The following is a 19,776-nucleotide window of genomic DNA, read 5'->3' as shown; positions in this document are numbered from 1 at the left end:
TTTGTATTTGATGCAGTCAATAGCTTGACATTCTGTTCAAACAGTAAATAATGCTTTCCTCACCGCTCTGAACCCTCTTAGATAACAGAAGATTATGCGCTGGGCCATAAAAGGAAATCTGCTAAGAGGCTAAGGGATGGGGGTATTGCCAGAGGGATAACAAAAACCTAAAAACGGAAGTCTCCATCTAATTTTCTTAATGTGTTCAATTATGAGCTCTTCAGCTCTTTCACATTCTAGGCCACTCCGTGTCCACATTCATTTATGTGCTCTGTCCTGTCCCTAACTTAACTGTCATTTGAGATAAATTCTTTTCCTGAACAAAGGGGGTTTGATAAACCATATTACCAATGCTGCTATTAAAGTTTCGCTTTCTCACTCTGAAATATGGTGGCTTTTTCAGTAACTGGACATACTTTATTTTGGACTTTAATATCAGTTACAGATCACACAGCAGTTTCAGTCAGAATCACTTTCGCTTCAATTCTTAGTAGTGCATTGTATACAATGTATCTAATTTAAAACCATCTTTTTAGACTTTCCACTCTTTTAAGGAAGAAGGCATTTTTCTGCGTATGTGCTTGTGCTCGTTTCATGTGTGTCTGTGTCTGCATGGATACATGTACTTATGGAATTTGATTGAGTCATGCATTCTACTAAGTTACTTTTAGTGGAAAAAAAAGTGCAATATGGTTCGGTCGTGTATTCTGCTGAGTTAATTTTAGTAGGGAAAAGTAGTGTAATTAAGACTGCCTGCTGAATATACTTTTCCCCCTCTTAATTTCTCGCATTTACAAATCTGTTTACTTAAGCATATATGAGTCAATTTAGTTGCAGATTTTGCAATTGAGATTTTTAATTATTGTAATTCATGGCTGTGATGACTTTCTCATATTACAGTTCCAGAAGTCATTGCTTTTCTTTTCATGGATTTCTTGGCCATCAACGGGGAGTCCGCCAGCAGCGCCAACTAGAAATATTGTGGGAAGTGCAACACCATTCACAGCTCGGCAAGTAGAGGTAAATTCTTTGTTTTCCCTCAATGCTTTGGATCTGCGATTGACTTTAGTACATATAATTTTTCTGAATTGTAGATATAAGTTAGATGGACATGGACACCTGACTGAGTAATCTCTATTATCTGTGAATGACGGAAGCTTTCTAAACAAAATATTAACTTTATGGGAAGAACATGGTTGTTAAAGGGTCTAGACAATGCAGGACTAAGACTTAGCATATTGAATGCAAGTTTAGTCAAACTGGGATAGCGACCAGAATGTTTCCCTTGGGTTTTGAGGAGTAGATGAATGTAGTTAGCATACAGATTTGTGTGCACAGAGGTGTATATAACATTTATCAAGTTAGGGAAAAATTTGTGGACCCTATATGGAATGTTGGCCAGCAAAACATGCAGGCAAAATGAGTGTAGTTGGGACATATATGTTTAAGATGGATTGGTGGTAGTAAGAATTAGGGATGAAACAATTTGCCCAGGTGGGTGTGGCACTAACCAAAGAGATGATGGGTCTCATTTATGATGGTTCCGTTATGTACAATGAAGAGAGTAATATGCAAGTTCAAAAGAGTAACTTGAATCTTGATCCAGGAAAATAAGAAATAAATAAATAGGTAGGTACTGGTATGATTATTGAGGACGTCATGGAATGAATGGCAGAAAAGAAATAATGTTAAGAGCCTCAAGTAATTAGAAAACAGTCACATAAAAAGGGGGGGGAGAACGACTTTTGTAAAATTCTTTCGCTTGATATATAGGAGTGTGTATTTATTCCTGTCGCTATAGGCTTTGGACTTGCACTGTCATATTATGTACTGGTCTGATCTGAAATTTCCATCCACATCATCAATTTCATTGTTTGGTTTCAGAGAAATTATCCCTCTGCCTTGGCTTCTGCCACAGAGCCAACGGAGGCCTCCATTGCGACTCTGGTTTCTATGGGTTTTGATAGGAATTCTGCCAGACAGGCACTGGTGCAGGCAAGAAATGATGTCAACGTAGCTACAAACATCCTTCTTGAAGCGCAGGCTCACTGATTCCAAAACTATAGTTCTGTGAAGACGAACCTGAATATTTTTGAATTCAGGGATGGAAGATCCATCCATATCTAAGGGTGGCAATATAAATTTGCACATTCAGAGGACCGGAGATGATGATGTGTTCTCAGAAATCCATTAAGGCATTTGCAGTATCTTAGTCAAGGATTACTATTTTATTTCCTCTCTCTTTAGTTTCTTTGTAGCTATGGCATTTGGGATATGTATTTATACTGATTTATGCAAAAGTAGGAGGCTGTAGAATTGTCTGCATCATATTGGAATTTGGAAGCGTCCATATTCTCTTTGAAAGAAAACCTGAGATGTACAGTTGCAGTATATTGCATTCTGGACTGTTAAATATATGGGAGTCCCTTTGACTAGGCCGGTCATTCTTGCTTTACGTTCCACTTTCTTTTGCCATCACTTTTTTTTTTTTGGTCAACAAACTCCTTCATTAAATATGTAAAAACATTACAAGAGTTTGTAGGCTGAATAACCTAGGTAGAAGCCCAAGACGCAGGCCCAAAAGATGACAAAACAGAACTGTAAGACAAGCAAGGCCACATACAAAGTTTCAAACCTGAACAACCCAAAACTTAAAACAAGTTGCCTGCACCAACCACAGCAAAGCAGCTGAACCACCATTGCAAATCCAGAGTCACCAAGAGGGAGTCTCTGGTATTGGGAGTAACAAAGCCAACCAAACATATGAACGGAAGAATGGGGTGAACAAGCCACCCGCGCAAAATGCGCTCCCATAATCCAAGTAAATAGTGCATATTGCACTTTAAAGGCATCCTCATACCCGAACACGCCGCCAAGTAAGACTGGCAGAGGAGGCATCCGTGAACACGAGGAGTGGAGATCTGTGGTGGAGACCAGGCGATAAGCGACAACAATAGACGAAGAACCTCCGGAAATGAGCATAAAGCCCAAGCAAAGTCACCATAGAGGGTGAGGCAAAATCACCACAGAGGGTGAGGAGGATACAGTAAAAGGAAGAGGGAAACAAGGAGAGATAAACAAGAGAGAAAGGAAGAGGAGAGAAAAGGGGAAGGAGAAAAAAGGAGGAAGAGGAGGGGAGGGGAGGAGGGGCAGACCGCCTCCCCCAAAAAGCGTAAAGGAAGGGTAAGGGACTAGTAGAGAGAGAGAGCGCTTTAGGGTTTGCGCTTTAGTTTTTTTGCCATCACTTGGTTAACCAAATTCTCTTAGATTCTTAGATGTGCATACCTTCGTAAATCTGGTAAACTGTCATTTCAAAAAAAAAAAAAAAAAAAAACACTAGAAACGATGTAAAGGATACAATTCATATATAACATATGAAAGAGTAATTACTTCCCCAATCTAGGGATTTTGTTCATATTATATGGTTAAAACTTGACTTCTATAACAACTTATCCTGTTGTTATGCAACTGGATAGTTGTAACAGGACCTTATACAGTATATGCGATCTCCATAGTAACTTAGTTTATAATCATAACAGTTCATGCCAAAATACCTCCAACACATTTTCAGTCACCTAAACTAAGTTCGCATTGGAAGGATAAAAAACAAAACCCAGGTCCCCGAAATCTCATATAACACAGATCAAGGCAGCATTTTCTCTATAACTGTGGTTGCTCAATTTTGATCTGGGTAGACAGTATGAAAAACTCTATAAACTTAGCATCCTCTTTGTCTATGGTTGCTGATTGTCTTGGAGACTTTATACCTTAAATAGTATTCTGAGACTTTGAAATGATCGTTTAGAGGGGTTTTGGACCCTTTATCCTGATGGGGCCTCAACCCAGGCCTTGCCTTGACAAATATTAGACAGTGCTGACGTCCACACGGCTTCTATGAAGCTGGAAGGCGGGGGTGATCCAACTCCCGCAACTGCATTGGATGCCTGACCAATTGAAGTAACCCAATCGAGCTTCACAATGTGCACATGACAACTTGCCCTCCAGTGCTCCTTCTTCAACTGTGAAATGAGAGAACATATGAAGGATTAAATTATTGCGTGTTTCTAAGACAAATCACACTAAACAAAAGATGCCTCCAAAAAAAATAACTTCTACTTGTTTGTTAAGGTATAAGGAAACCAAAATAAGCTTAAGAAAAATAAAGAAAAGGAAAACATCAAGAAATGCCATATAGGTTCAGAAATAGGAATCTGAAAAGGATGTGGATCCTGTCTGAGTGTCAAAATCCATATTCGAAACTTTTTTCATTATTCATAATACCACATACTGGAACAATTGGTCAGTAAGAAAAATCAATTTGCAGTTGACATGTAATCTCAAGTGACTATTTGATGACATAATATCCCAGTTAAACAACTGTTAGCATTTATTATATAACAATAAAATGAAAAAACTCAAGGAATCCCTTTTGACAAGAGAGGTCTTCAGCATGATTAGCTATTACTGCTACGGAAAAGGTAAGCCATACAGTTATAAATATTGCACAGTTACCTGCTGTCATCCACCTTAGAGGCTCAACAAAAATGGATGAACATTCAGAATCCTCAGACAAGTTGCTACTTTTTCGCTTTCGCCACTCAAACGATTTTTCACCCTCTCCTGGAATGTGATCCACAACATTGTCCTGCAATGCAACAACTCTTCGGCATTTCTTGCAGCGGAAAGCTAGTGTACCAGTTTTTCCTCCATTTTGAGCTGATTCTACTCCAGAGGCAACTTCAATAGGCAACCCAGGATCTGCCCCAAATTTAGAACTGTCTATTTTATCCCCACGATGATAAGATTCACCTGAAAGAATGGGATAAAATATATCTATTAAAGCAGCGAAAACAGAAATTCACATTTGCCACTCAATTTGAAACCTCCAGTGAAATGCGTAGGCATATATTATAATATCTACTATGCTGAGCCAAATAACTTTTCACATAGTAATATACATCAGGAACATTGCCATGCAATTGCTACACCTTCCACAATTGTCACTGCTGTTCTGGTAAGCATTTCTTTTTCTCTTCTCCTAAAGGCCCCGTTTGGTTCATGGGAAAGGAGGCTTGGGAATGAGAATTCAATTGCTTTCTAAGTCCAAGCATGAGAAATGGTTGCCTGGCACATGGGAAAGTAGGGGGGAAAGTGAAGCCCTCCTCTTAACTTGGGTTTTGTTTTCCCTCCTCATGGGAAAGTTTGGGAAAATGAGCCAACATTCAATGCACAATTTTCATGACTATTTTGTCCCTATGAACAATTTATAATTACAATCATTAAATGCATTCTTTTTTTATTTGATTTAATATGGGTATAATTGGAAAATTATACAAACTTTGTTTTTCATTCCTACTCAAAACAAACACGAGAAAGGAAACAAAGTGAAATCTCACGATTACTTTCCCAACATTACCAAATGTGGGAAAGGAATCTTTCATTCCTATTCCTTGGAAATGACATGGGAAATGATTTCCCCTCAAATCCATTCCGTGAACCAAACGGGGCCAAAATGTTATGTATGGTAGAGGAGAACGGCACACAATTAAAAAATTAAAAGATTCAGAGGTATGGTTCATGGATACAGTAGCACCATTGTAGCAGTTTTTTGTGTTAGTTTCCCGAAGCTAATTTGCAGGTGAGATTATTTTTATTTTAAGGTCTACAATTCAACTGAATTAGGGTTTTCTGGAGATTCTTACATTAATAAATAGAGTGAACTAAATTGAGACAAACTTGTTTCTGGAGTTCTAAACCTTTGGCATTTTTGAGTTCAATCTAGAACCTTGGAAGCCTTCTCTTAGGGATTTCTCATAACCCAGCAGTGTCTCCATGCTCAATCCGAAAGAATTCCAACCCTCACACTTGTCAAAAAAACATTCTAGTTCGATGATATACAACCAATTTGGTAAGCCAATGCTCCTTAATGCCTTCCTATCAATGAACTTTTCATACAGTATTCTATTACCAAAACTTGGAAAACTAAAATATGAAAGCATGAATGCAAGATGTACAATCAATACCCCTAAATTTAGAGGGAGGGGAAGATGTAGAAGAAAAAATAAACTTGTACCCAATACTTTCAGGCGAAAAGACTTATATATGGGGCTGGCATGATCAACCTTGAAGCCCATTTCCTCGTACATTTTGAGCTGCAACACCATAAAAGTAAGGAGTAAAATTCACTATGGACTGGATTAACAGAAATTAATGTTATCTTGTACAAGATGTGATATAAGAGCGCATTGCATCACCTGATCTAGAAAACCATCATTGGGGCAAACAAACTCACAGCTTTGCCTCAGGGATCCTAGTGCATCTGGAGGATTGCATAAGAGGAAGAAAAAGACTAAAGCAGTTAAGCATTTGTAACCCACTATTCTTTTTTTTTTTCAATTCAATTGCTCATATATTTTGAAGGGTGATGATTTTGGCACTCCAACATCTCCCACACTCCTCTACTCTCTCACACAAGAGGACTATATGAGGGTTCCAAAATCAGCCTAAAAAAAGCTGATGCACTCCTTTTGTGTGAGAGAGTAGAGGAGTGTGGGAGCTGACATTTGGAGTGTCAAAATCATCTCCCATTTTTAAAGTCATACAAGCTTGTGAAAATAATTTTTCTAAACTGAAGAAGAAAGAAAAGCAGCAACGTGAATTTATATACGAACACTCGCGATACTTCAAACAAGCAATGATTTTTCACACCTTGTTGTGATAAATGTTCTGTTCTCATCAGATATGCTGTAATGATAGCTGCACTGCAACAAATACATGCAAACAAACAAGGGTGTAAACCCTTTAAACTTGACAATTCAGAAAACTGGAAAAGCTTTCAGAATGTAAGCTCCGTATACTTTCGACATTATTAGTAGACTCTTGTTATTCTAAAAACTGAAAATTATAAAACTGAGAGAACAATATGTACCTTCTGGAAACACCAGCAAAGCAATGCACCAAAACAGACCCCTCTTTTCTACTCTTATCAATAAAATCCAAACAGACATCCAAATAATCCAATAAATTCTCATTCTCCATATCTCTCAGCGGAACCCCCATTCTCACCAGCTTCAAATCCTTGCCTGCATATTCCAACAAGTACAAAAGCTTATCCGAGAGCAAACAACTTTTCGACCCATCACCAGAATCGTCCACAGAAGCCGACCCACCAACAGACCCGCCAGTATACACCTTCTTGATTTCCTTAGTGGGAATTGTAAGACCCTTCTTCCATTCGGAGAAAAACGAGATTGATGCAGAACTCAGAACTGAGAGAATGTGTGTGATCTCTGTGCTGCCATTTTGGAGAACCTCTGCTGCATCTCCGATGTTGCCGATGAATAGATTCTCACGAACAAGATACGGCATGACCACTGAAAAAGATTTGATTTTTTCCTAAACCCAAGATTATCAAAGCAAGAAATCCTTGTTCTCCCCCTTTATTTAGGTCGGCTAGTGTGTGAGAGAGATAGAGAGAGGGAAGGGGATGATGAGTCTTAGGTTTTTATTTTTTATTGTTTTCTGAATAGATCAAAGGTATATATATTCTGAAAAATGAAAAAATTATCCTGATAGGTGAAGGCCCTTCACCGAAGGGGATGATGGGTATTGGGTTGTTTTCTTTTTAATTTTTTAAAATACTTTTTAATACTTCAAAAGTATTTTTTTCCCCTCAAAATTGAAAAAATTATCCTATAAACGTGACGATGTGCAAATCATGTGACATTCCTTTTAAAGAACCAGAAATTGATTAGCGCCCTAAATTAGGGATGGGCACAATTTCAGGTGAATCAAACTAAATTGCCTAATTCGATCATAGTAGGTTGGGTTGGTTTAAAAATAAGCGGGTCATGAGTTAAAAAAATCATAAACCGCTATGTATGGGTTGGAATCAAAATTTAAAGTAAATTTTATTTTGAGTTAATCAGACTGAATCATCCAACCCGCTCATAGTGGGTTGAGTTGGCCTAAAAATGAGCAAGTCTTAAGTTTAAAAAATCATAAACCGCTATGTATGTGTTGAAGCCAAAATTTAAAAGCATGCTTAATTTTGAGTTAACTTGACCAACGCCAAACCCTATTACAAAAAATTTGAGTTGAGTTGAGTTGGCTTAATAATGAGTGGATTTTGAGTCCAATAATTCATAAAAAAACTATATATCAGATTGGGACTAAAATTGACCTAACACTACCCATGCCCACCCCTACCCTAAACCCTTTTTAACCCCCATAGAAATTTGGAAGAACAAAAAACACAATCTTGCAACTCATAATACTAATCTTCCTTCTTTTATGTTCCCTTCATCTAAAAACTATTACCCCTATAAATTAAATCCTCTGGCCTTTTAATTCCCCAAGTCTTTGCTGAGTCACCATTTCTTTGGGCCACCAAAGCCTCAGCCAATCCAATTGGAAAAAATTATTAGAAACCAACAAAAATAGACATGCTCTGTCTCTGCAGATAGGCCAAACCTTAGTGGTCTTTACCCACCTTTTACGGTGCACCAGTTGCACCCATGCCTCATTTGTTCTTTATGAAGCATGTGCAGTGCACATGCCAATTGAGTTGTAAAAAAATTAAAAGAAAACTTGCTATAATAGGTGGAGGTAATCAGTTTGTTATGTGATAAACTTTACTGCTGAATATTTTAGCGCACTGCTCTTCAAAACCCAAAAAGCTCTATTGCTGAATATTGCGATCTCCTCCATTGGTATCTCCTGCAGTGGTTGTCAGTTGTTTCCTAAGGGTTAAAACATTGGGTATCAGTTGATTTGAAGCTTTCTAAGGTTAGTATTGAGCAATCTCAATTATCTCTTGCTAAGCCCTAACTCACCTCACCTCTTTTTTAAGTTAATTATGTTTATGGGTAAACCTTAATCTCATCTCTCTCTTGCTAAGCCCTAACTAATCTCAAGAATTTTTAAGTTAATTTCTGTTTATGGGTAAACCTTAATTTCAACTAAGTTTTGTACCAAATATGAATTGAATATGTGTGGGTGGGTAACCTTATTCTATACTGTAAAATTTGAATGAAATTTAGTAGCATTGTAATTTTATATTTTATACAGAGAACAAGCATTGTAAAATTATGCATAAGAATTGGATGTATAGAAGATGATTTATTGGAGCACGAAAATGCAATTGCATAGGGGTCATGCAATTCATAGCTTTCTGTTTGTCAATTGGCATATGTGTTGGCATATTACTTTCCAATTGAGTTTGTTTGATATGAATGGCGAGAATGCAATTTCGTATATGGTTCAATAAAAGTCCGTTTGATAATTGGAATATGAGTAGACATGTTATTATTTTAGTTTATTCGGTATGACTGACTAAAATGGAATTATATAGGGTTCATGCAATTTGTTTCTATGATTTGGCAATTGCATATGAGTTGACATATGTTATGTGGTGAAGATTCCTCCATTGATTGGTAGCTATTTACTTAAGGTTTAAAGCACTTAGTTTGAAGTTTTGTAATGGTAGTATTGAAGAATCTCATTTTATCTCTTGATAAACCCTAACCTTTTGTAAAATTAGTATTGCGTAATATGACTTGTGTTTTGCTAAACCCTAACCTCACCTCTTTAAGTTTATTTTTGAAAACGTAATATGAATTTCATTTCTGTGGGTGTAACCTTATTACAAATTGTAAAATAGTCATTAGAGTCAGGAGGCTAAGAACAACCATTAAAAGTGTTTCGTGATGCCTCATAATTATATTGGATATATAGAAGGTAATATATTATAGCACGAAAATGCAATTGCCTAGGGGTAATGCAGTTTCATAGCACCTGGTTGACAATTGACATATGAGACATGTTATTTTTCGATTGTTTATTTGATAAGACTACTTTTTGTTTTGTTTAATATGTTGTGTTCTTGGATGTTCAAACTATGGAATGAATTGAAAGATTTAAAAAATAATGGGTAGAAGTTAATTTCGTTCACATATTATTAAAAATTATAAAATTTCCATGAAAGTGGATAACATGAGAACAAGCATTGAGATTGTTTTGAATGCCTGGGAATTACGTTGAATGGGAGATATATTATAGCACAAACATGCAATGCCTAAGGGTCCTGCAATTACATATCTCCTTTGGCCATTGCATATGAGTTGAAATATTATTTTCCCCTTGATATGAGTTGACATGTTATTTTAACTTTCTGTAAGTGTTAAATGACTCTTCCAGTATATTAAGTACTTTTTATAGGAGTAACTAAATGTGAATGTTTTAAATAGGAAAATAAAGGGCGATGAAATGAAGGAACAAAAAATAGTGTAGAAAGTGGATACGAAGGTAATAAATTGTAAACACTATATTTAAATAGAGACGTTACAGCTCACAACTTATAATGAATTGATTGAATTTTATTATTTTCTTCCTCAGACGAAGAAGGAAATCGCTAATATGTGGCAAAAGTTGGATGCTACTCAGAAAGCAGAGTATGAATCTAAAACACCTTCAATGAACGCCTTGAACAAGAGTTGTTTGAAGATAGCCACACGATGCAGTCTGAAGGATAGAAAGGACACTACAAATGTTTTAAGCGATGAGAAAAAAGCAGCCATTGAAGAAATGGGATTTGTTTCGTTGTTGGGAATGAAGTGCGGAAAACTATCTCATTCAATGTGTTGTTTTTTGGTTGATAAATTGAATCCTGCTGAATCATCAATCGTACTACACGGGAAAACACTTAAGATATCTGTGGATGACTTTGTTCGCATAATGGGTGTTAAGGATAGAGGAGAGGAAGTTGACTTCACCGGATCCATGGATGACCAACACATTGTAAAGGTGCGAAATTCTTTTTTGGGTGAGAAGAAGCTTTTAAAAAATAATGAGTTGAAGCAGATAATGGTGGGGACAGAAGAAGCAGGTGACTTTTTCAAAGTTGGTTTTGTCATGTTTTCTCTATGCACATTGCTATGTCCAACCACTTCTGTGTATGTGAATCTAAAACATCTGCTTCCGTTAAGAGATAACAAGACAATAGCAAGGAAAAATTGGGCAAGTTATTCATTCAAATTTTTATTAGATAGTGTTAGGTCATTTAAGGAGAACAATCAAGTTTACATCGGTGGTTGCTTGTTATTCCATCAATTGTTTTACCTTGATGCTATAGCTCATGGTAGTGTACTTGTGGATATAGGTCTGTGCTACCACTCACTGTGTAGGGAAAAGTAGAGATTGAAAAAAATGAAGAAGTGGCTACAAAAAAGAGGGGGGTTTGAAAGTGATAAGGTAGTTGTTATGAAAACTGAATATGGAGGTCTTGGAGATGATGACAAAACAATGACTCTCTTTGCCAAAGAGTTAAGTTCAATAAGAAAGGATGTGGCAACTTTGGTAGCCACTGTTGCTCGTGATGGATGAATCGCTCTCCAAGGTTATGTATGAGTTATCATCAAAAAATAAAGAGAAAGAAAGAACATTGCGCACTCCATGCCCTTATGAACAGGAAGTTAAACTGAATAAGGAAGATGATAACATGTTTGATATGGGGTGTGATGGGGGACAAGAAGACCTTGGAAATACTAAACCTCCAAAAGGTAGGCCAAACAAAGAAGACGAAACTCCCAACGAGCAAGATGACAATGTGAAAGGATTTGCAACTGTTGATACAACTTTGGCTCCCTCTGTTGAAGTCATCCATGAGAGAAAACATGCAAAACAACCTCAGAATGAGATATGATGAGTATTGATTGTAGCTTGTTTGTATGTGTTTTCATAATTTCACTTGTTGGTTTACATGTTTGGATGATGACAATGATCGAGTATTTGATTTGCATAAATCATTGTACTATGGATTACGTTGTATTTTTGTTTGGTTTTCTCCCAATGTAATAACAAAGTTAGGTGTCCTTATTTTATGCAGATTCTTTGTATAATCTAATATATGTTTGTTTCAGTTATATTGATTTGTAAATACTATTTCGTAATGATTTTTGTAGTTCAACAACAAATAGAATGGGTCACAACGGAGTGATGGGAGTGGTGTAGGCTTGGAGGCTTGGTGCAGGGTTCTGGGGAGTTTTTGGGACTTCGGCCATGAAGAGGTCTTGGAGGCATGCCTATTTTCACTTCCTTGACAAAGTGAAAGATGATGTCCTTGATTTTTTTCTTAGCCATTGGTACTTATTTGCAGAAAAGATCCTAGAGCATAGAAGAAGCTGCACATGCGAAGGCATATGTATGCAAGCAAATAAAGCAAAGTTTAGAATTGTCCTTTACAATTTTGTAATTTGGTTATTGCAATATGAATTTATACTTTTGTTGTGCCTTAATGAAACAATTGCTTCAATCCATTTGTGTCCGAAAATAAAAGATTTAATGAAGTTCCTCACAATAAGTATAACTGAGGTATGTCCTAGAGCAACATGTCCAAACACATCCACTATCAACAAATTAGGATGTTTATAAATTGTTTGGCAACCTCACAACTCAAAGCCCCAAATACACTCAAGAACACTCATCGCACAAAAACAAATAGAGGAGGAAATTATGAACCTTAACTAATGCTCTCTAGGCCCGAGTGCTAAAAGGGCGTTATTTTCCCTATGTTGATTTCACTAATGCCGTTGGTGGAGCTAGACCTTCATGGGTTTAGACTAGTCTTCTGGAAGGAAAAAAGGCAGTCATTGATAGAGGTCGAATACATATCATAAATGGTGAGAATATATACTTGTATATGAGCTGACAGCTGGCTCTCCCCTCCACATGATGGTCGCATGACTCCGATCAACATTGTCCCCACTTCTGCAGAGATTGACTATTCTACCCCTAATCAATCAGATTCGCAGGATGGAGTCCAACTTTGAGTCAGTTGAGTGGTTTCGTGGAACTTTGAGTCAGTTGAGTGATTTTGTGGAAAATGTGGCAACTAAGGATTAAGGCTACTCTATCAGTATTCTTGTTCAAAAATAACTTGATAGCGTGTCCGCTACGACGCATACAAAAGCTCAACCATCTGAATATTCATTTACTCCTATATACAGGGCATCTCTGAACTTCTTAATCTTGCGAACTCATATCTTTAGTCCTACAAACCATCCCATTGCTTAAGAATCATGGGTCACAGCAGTGCTGGTGCTTCCATCCACCTTGTCTCACTAATTATACTGTTAGGAATTTTATCCCTTGAAACCATTAAACTCGATTTTTGCAGTGATGATCATAATGTAGGGTGCATAGATATAGAGAGGAAAGCCCTTCTCAAGCTCAAACAAGGCCTCATGGATCCTTCCAGATGGCTTTTGTCTTGAGTGGGAGAAGATTGCTGCAAATGAACTGCATTTTCCCTCTTGTAGTCTTCCCATGCTTCCTCTCACTCTTCCTTCCATCAATTTCACATCCCTTCTAGTTGATCTCTCTCACAATAAATTCACCTCCACGATACCTCCTTGGTTGTTCAATCTCACTTAACTAGAGAATTTGAATTTGTCATATAACAGTATGACAGGAAAACTACTTGATTCTTTAGGATATCTTAAAAGCTTGAGATACCTCAACTTGTCGATTAACTCACTTGAGGGTTCAATCCCAAAATCGATTAGAAATTTAACATCTTTGGAGGAGTTTGACCTTGCATGGAATCAAATGAGTGGGAACAAGATTGGTAAGGTTGAGGTTAAAGACAAGGATGTGGCGGATGTCACCGTTAGAAGAAAGAGGGTTTATATTCGGAAACAAAAAAAATTAGCAATGACTATACCAAACACGTACAGCCATGGTCACCTAGACCTCGGTGCCGCTAACAAGGTTGGGTCATGGGACTCTAATGACTGACTAGTATATATTTTTGTGAGCTTAGATCTAATGTTGTGATGGTATTGGTTTTGGTGCATACTCTATATTTTTGGAAAAAGGGTCGCCATGGTATAACATGACAACTTGTTTGTTTTTTGTAAAACCATGGTTAGGTAGGAGACCTTTTTTTGTACATCTAGGTCGAATGTCCTAATTGGTTTTTCGGTTTCCATATTATAGATTATGACTAGCACAAGGTGTGAAAATGTAACAGAGGATGTGAAAATGCAATTTGGTGAAGTTAATATATTAACTTTGTTGGGTAACCATATGTACGAACAATTGATGAAGTTAATATTGCAAGTTATGACGGTCATTCCAATGTTTAGGTGCTCAATGGATTTACCATATTGGGTGACAGTAATTGCCAAATCAGGGGACTGTAATTTATTGTTTCTGGAATCCAATTGCATTACAATGTGCAATTACTGCCTTCTGTTTGGCAATTGACAAACAGACCTATGTATTTTTAATTCAAATGTGCGAAATCCTACGCCCGTTTGGTAATTGGTAAACACAGTGCAATTCCTGCCTCCTATTCGATCTTTCTCCCTTTCCATGATTGAAGTACCTAAAAGTAAAAACAATGACTTTTAGTGCAAATCACACAAAACCTAAAGAAAATATTTTTTTACTTTATTTTTAAATATTAACAAAAAAATGACCACATCGCATTACGTAAAACACAAGTAATGTAATTCACAAATGTAAGGATATCGTTAACTAATTTGTGGAATGCCTATGTCCATAATAGTGTACTGTTCGTGCTTATTGCTGCAACTATTTGTTCTTACAAGAACAAGGACCCAATTTACTCCTCCAAGGTTCATTCTTACCCTCACATTGCATTGCGGGTCATTTCCCTTGTAAATTATAGTATTACGAGATTAAGTATGACTTTTACAATGTAATGGAACAAGTATGTCCATTTTAGTATAATACAAATCCTTAATGTTGTAACCACCACCTTGTTTACAAGGATAATGATTGAATTTACTCTACTAAGGTTCATTCTTACCTTAACATTGTATTGGGGGTCATTTCCTTTGTAAATTACGCTATTACAGGTATAAGGATCCCTTTTATACATTTATGGAAGCCATGTGTCCATATCAATATAAACAAAGCCCTATATGTTGTAAACCCCCCATGTTTACAAGCGCAATGACCAAATTTATTCCACCAAGGTCCATGCTTACCCTATTCTTGTACAAGAGTTCCTTGTTATTGTAAATGATGGTATTACGAGATTAAGGATTACTTTTACAATGTAATGGAACGAGTATGTCCATTTTAGTATAATACGAATCCTGAATGTTGTAACCACTAACTTGGTTACAAGGATAATGACTACATTTACTCCTCCAAGGTTCATTTTTGTTTGTATTGGGGGTCATTTTTCTTTGTATTAGATGTCCTTATCTTTGTAAATTATGATATTACAATTGACTGGATGGATTTTACAATCTTATGCAACATAAATGTCCAAACTAGAGTAATACGAGACCTTAATATTGTAAACATTTGTGTTTACATATATAAGGACCCAATTTACTTTCCTAATATCCCTAGTTACCTTAATATTGTACTAGATGTCCTTCTCTTTGTAAATTAAGATATTACAAGATTATGGATGAGTTTTACAATCTTCTGGAACATAACTATATCCCAAAAGAGTAATACAAGACCTTAATATTGTAAACATCCGTGTTAACAAGTATAAGGACCTAACCCTAATATTGTACTACATGTCTTTATCTTTGTAAATTACGATATTACAAGATTAAGGATGAGTTTTACAATCTTCTGGAACATAACTATCCAAAACCGAGTAATACAGGACCTTAATATTGTAAACATTTGTGTTTACAAGTATAAGGACCCAATTTAACTTCTGAATTTTCCACTTTACCTTAATATTATACTATATATCTTTACAATTATAAATTACGATATTACAAGATTAAGGGTGAATTTTACAATTTTGTGGAACATGACTGTCCTAAACAGAGTAATACGAGACCTTAATATTGTAAACATTTGTGTTTACATGTATAAAGACCCAATTTACTTTCCTAATGTCCCTAGTTACCTTAATATTGTACTAGATGTCTTTATCCTTGTAAGTTACGATATTACAAGACTACGGATGGGTTTTACAATTCTATGGAACACAGCTGTCCAAAAGAAAGTAATATGAGACCTTAATATTGTAAACATCCGTGTTTACAAGTTTAGGGACCTAATTTAACTTATGAATGTTCCACTTTACCTTAATATTGTACTACATGTCCTTTTTTTGTAAATTACGATATTACACGATTAAGAATTGATTTTATAATATAATGGAACACAAATGTCCAACAGTGTAATACGAGTCCTTCCTATTGTAAACCCTTTTGTTTTCAAGGATAAGGACGTAATTTACTTCTCTACTGTCCCACCTTCGCTTTATACATTTATTTTTTTTATTTAATTATAAATTAAATAGATGTTTACAAAATATTAACACAGGACAAAAATCCCATGTTTTTAACCAAAAAACAAAAAATATATAAACTTTATGGTTACAAAACTATTTCGAATGGGAAGTGAAATCTCTGTGGAAAACCAAGCCAAAAGTTAAGAAAATAGGCATGCATGCACGTTTGCAATTTCAAACACACGGTTTTTCAATTGCATTATTCTTGTTCAATTTCCAACTCACTGTTTGTCAATTGAATTATTTCCTTTTCCTCCTAGGCGAGCCAATCGATTAGTGCCCTTTCCAGCTTATGGTCACTTCCTTTCAAATGAACTCATTCAATCCATTCACAGACAACAATAGACAATCATATTTGACATCATTATATAATAAGTTTGTAGCATCAACCAAGTTACATAAGCTTTGGGGTTACAAAACTATTTCGAATGGGAAGTGAAATCCTGTGGAAAACCAAGCCAAAAGTGAAGAAAAAAGGCATGCATGCACGTTTGCAATTTCAAACTTACGGTTTGTCAATTGCATTATTCTTGTTCAATTTCCAACTCACTGTTTGTCAATTACATTATGCTTGTTCAATTTCCAACACACTGTTTGTCAATTGAATTATTTCCTTTTCCTCCTAGGCGAGGCAACCTATCAGTGCCCTTTCGATCTTATGGTCACTTCCTTTCAAATTAACTCATTCAATCCATTCACAGACAACAATAGGCGATCATATTTGACATCATTATATAATAAGTTTGTAGCATCAAATAAGTTACATAAGCTACCCGTTAACATCTACCACAAAATATATAATCTCACTTATGTTCACAATTTTTTCCGGGTCATTTTCGTCCTAGTCCCCGTTTTCCTCGACCTCCTCATCCTCCACGTTTTCCTCATCCTCCTCATCCTCCTCACCATCCTCACATGATGTCTTAAAATCATTATTGTTCTCCTCATCCTCCTCATCCTCCTCACCATCCTCACATGATGTCTCAAAATCATTATCGTTCTCCTCGTCCTCCTCATCACCCTCATCATCAATTTCATTTTCATCTTCCGCATCAGCAATTTCTTTTCTAGCAAGGGGGTTATGGTTGTGTTGAGTGTGTGTCCCGTACAAAACCAAAGTCATAACCTTTGATGATTACTGCAATTATAAATGTCGCCTAATCTTTAACTTAAAATAAAGTAACAACTATGGCACATAACCATCATAACTACTCTCTTGCATTGCATTCACATATATATTTTTATGCTTACAAACCCAATTCACATAAATTATCAGTCCTCCTCATATAATTCTAATTAAAGGCACTACATTTGCGATTATATCACGCATATTTGTCACAATATAACGAGTGGAGTTTCAATTCATATTGCATTAATTTGGAAAAACTCCTACAAGCAATTCAATCCAACAATACCTGTCGAAGCTCGCTTATGATTGTCCTAGCAGCCATGTATTTAGTGAAGAGCAAGGAATTTAGGCCACTAATCATATCCAATAATTGTGTTGCTATCGATGCACTTACCTATAGTACAAACAAGTTATGTGTAAACAAAGTTAATATATTCGTGTAGTTTTGATTTCAACATTTAAATCCAATCCTTAACCTCAAACTTACATATTTCAGGAGTGGTAGGCACGTGCTAGACTTGCCTCTTGGAATATCCAACACTTCACAATCATCTGTGTCCCCCCATCCCACCACTCGAACACTCCATGAAGGAATTTTAATTTCACTAGCTTGAAATTTTAGACCAACATAGCACACACCTTCTTCTGCACTATGCATAGTGATGTGATATGAATTAAATATTTTTTTGCATAATGCAAAACTATATTACGAAAGACCATTATCAAAGGTAAAACTTACATTATTGATGATAGTTGGATAATGCTTATATATGACATACTCATTTTGAAAGAGTCAATAATCAGTGGATTTAGCCAACCAGTCCTCTGCATTAAAGCCATTAAGTGATGCTTTGATTTCTTTGTCCAAAGCAAGTACTTTCATGTCTTTAAGCATGGTTCTAGGGGGTCTTTTTGGGACTCGCGGCTCTGATGTACCCAGTGCTTTGCACATGATACCCTTTCTCCTAAATACCAAGTATGGGGCTGGTCCTTGCAGTATAATCCTTTGTTTTGTCATAGGAATGCTTTTTTTCAGATAATCATGTAGGTTCGCATCATTGATTCCCCACGGATGTCAATTCACTTGATCAAGTACTCGTATATCGAAGTGTTGTCCTAAATCGCCCAAGTTGTGGGATGTTTCACATATGGGGCAGATAACTAGCGAAATGCCTGCGGCAACCAATCCACATCAATCAATGGTCGAGTTAAAGCAAGTGGCTTCAAGTGGAAGTACTACAATCCATGTCATTTTCTTGGGGTGAATGGAACCCAAAATCTATTACGATCTCTAGGTGGCGAGGCTTGTGTGTCAAATTGTGAGTCCAATACACTATACTCGGGTGTCTTAAAGGTGAAAGCATCAGAGGTGTAACGAGTGGAGCCACTAGACACTTTGCCATATGAGAAGCCCAAGTTAGGGGTTGTACAAGAAGAGGACAACGTCTTAGTCCCATGAACAACACTCGAGGAGGAATAAAATGTTTTGTTCCCAGCAGTTGTATCATCTTATGGTCCAAAACTAGAAAGAATATCACTCCTGTTACTTGTATAACCCCTTTTCCGCTTAACGCTCTCACCAACAATGTGATTTGGACAGTTTCTTTTGTTGTGACCAGTAACCTTGCACTCTCCACATTGTGGGGCCTTTTTGCCTTTGCTTCCCGTTGTTTGCATTCCTTTTGTCTTAGCAACTATGGGGTCGCTTCCAACATTATTATGGCATCCTAGATTAAGACTAGTTTGCTCATGTTGCTTCTTCCATGTCTCAACCAAAGTATTTAATTCCCCAAATTCAGCCTTTAGCCTATTGTAAGCTACTTTTGTCTGCGATCCATAAAAACAAAGCTTGTTAAAATCAGCACTTAATGACCTAAACCTAGCTATTTGAATAGTTTTGTTGGGAACATCATCTGACTTGACTACAAATTCACTCCTACGTCTTGCATCCTTTGTCCATCCCTTCATTATTAAGGTCGGAAGTATTTGATCCATATGATCACATTTCATGACTCCAAACATATGACAACATGGAATTCCACTGGATTCAAATAATTTGCACGAACACTACATATGTTGCTCTTTCTTGTAGTACACTATAGTCCATTTGTCATCGGGTCTTCCAAATTTGGAAAATGTGTAAACAAGAGGATCTTCATTGTTTCTTACGGGTTGCATGAGAATTAATTTTGCCTCATTGTTTATCTCATTTCTTATCAACTTGTAAATGTCTTGAGTGAAAATAGAAGCTGCATGTTCCTTTAGTGATCGGAGGTGCGTATGAAGGAGTGGGTGTGAATTGTTGGAATCAAAGTCATCCTTCACATTCTCATTTCTCAACCTCAATAAT

At 36.5% G+C, this 19,776-nt stretch overlaps 2 protein-coding genes and 1 long non-coding RNA gene across 4 annotated transcripts; 2 read left to right on the top strand and 1 right to left on the bottom strand.

Annotated features, from left to right (window-relative positions):
• The first annotated feature begins 917 nt into the window (after positions 1–917).
• Positions 918–2,369, top strand: LOC148914891 (uncharacterized). Its single transcript, XR_016122529.1, has 2 exons — positions 918–1,020; positions 1,885–2,369. It is a non-coding gene; the product is annotated as an uncharacterized LOC148914891 (long non-coding RNA).
• Positions 2,370–3,344: 975 nt separating this feature from the next.
• Positions 3,345–7,534, bottom strand: LOC103339196 (uncharacterized). Of its 2 annotated transcripts, none has more exons than XM_089043499.1 (6): positions 6,929–7,534; positions 6,709–6,761; positions 6,255–6,319; positions 6,074–6,152; positions 4,490–4,809; positions 3,345–4,019 (listed from the first exon to the last, which is right to left on the bottom strand). In XM_089043499.1, the coding sequence occupies exons 1-6, from the start codon at positions 7,366–7,368 to the stop codon at positions 3,822–3,824; spliced, it is 1,155 nt and encodes a 384-aa protein (XP_088899625.1). In that variant the 5' UTR covers positions 7,369–7,534; the 3' UTR covers positions 3,345–3,821. The 2 variants fall into 2 exon arrangements, with proteins under 2 accessions (XP_088899625.1, XP_008240700.1); XM_008242478.3 differs by having other exon boundaries at positions 4,513–4,809; positions 6,929–7,531.
• A 2,882-nt stretch (positions 7,535–10,416) lies between these two features.
• LOC148914890 (uncharacterized) lies at positions 10,417–11,228 on the top strand. Its single transcript, XM_089043326.1, has one exon. The coding sequence runs from the start codon at positions 10,417–10,419 to the stop codon at positions 11,191–11,193; it is 777 nt and encodes a 258-aa protein (XP_088899452.1). The 3' UTR covers positions 11,194–11,228.
• Positions 11,229–19,776: the final 8,548 nt, after the last annotated feature.

The sequence above is a fragment of the Prunus mume genome, linkage group LG8 (genome assembly GCF_029339155.1).
Source record: "Prunus mume cultivar Tortuosa linkage group LG8, ASM2933915v1, whole genome shotgun sequence".
Classification (NCBI taxonomy): Eukaryota; Viridiplantae; Streptophyta; class Magnoliopsida; order Rosales; family Rosaceae; genus Prunus; species Prunus mume.
The sequence above is the reverse complement of the archived record's forward strand: the minus strand, read 5'-3'. Positions and strand labels throughout refer to the sequence as shown.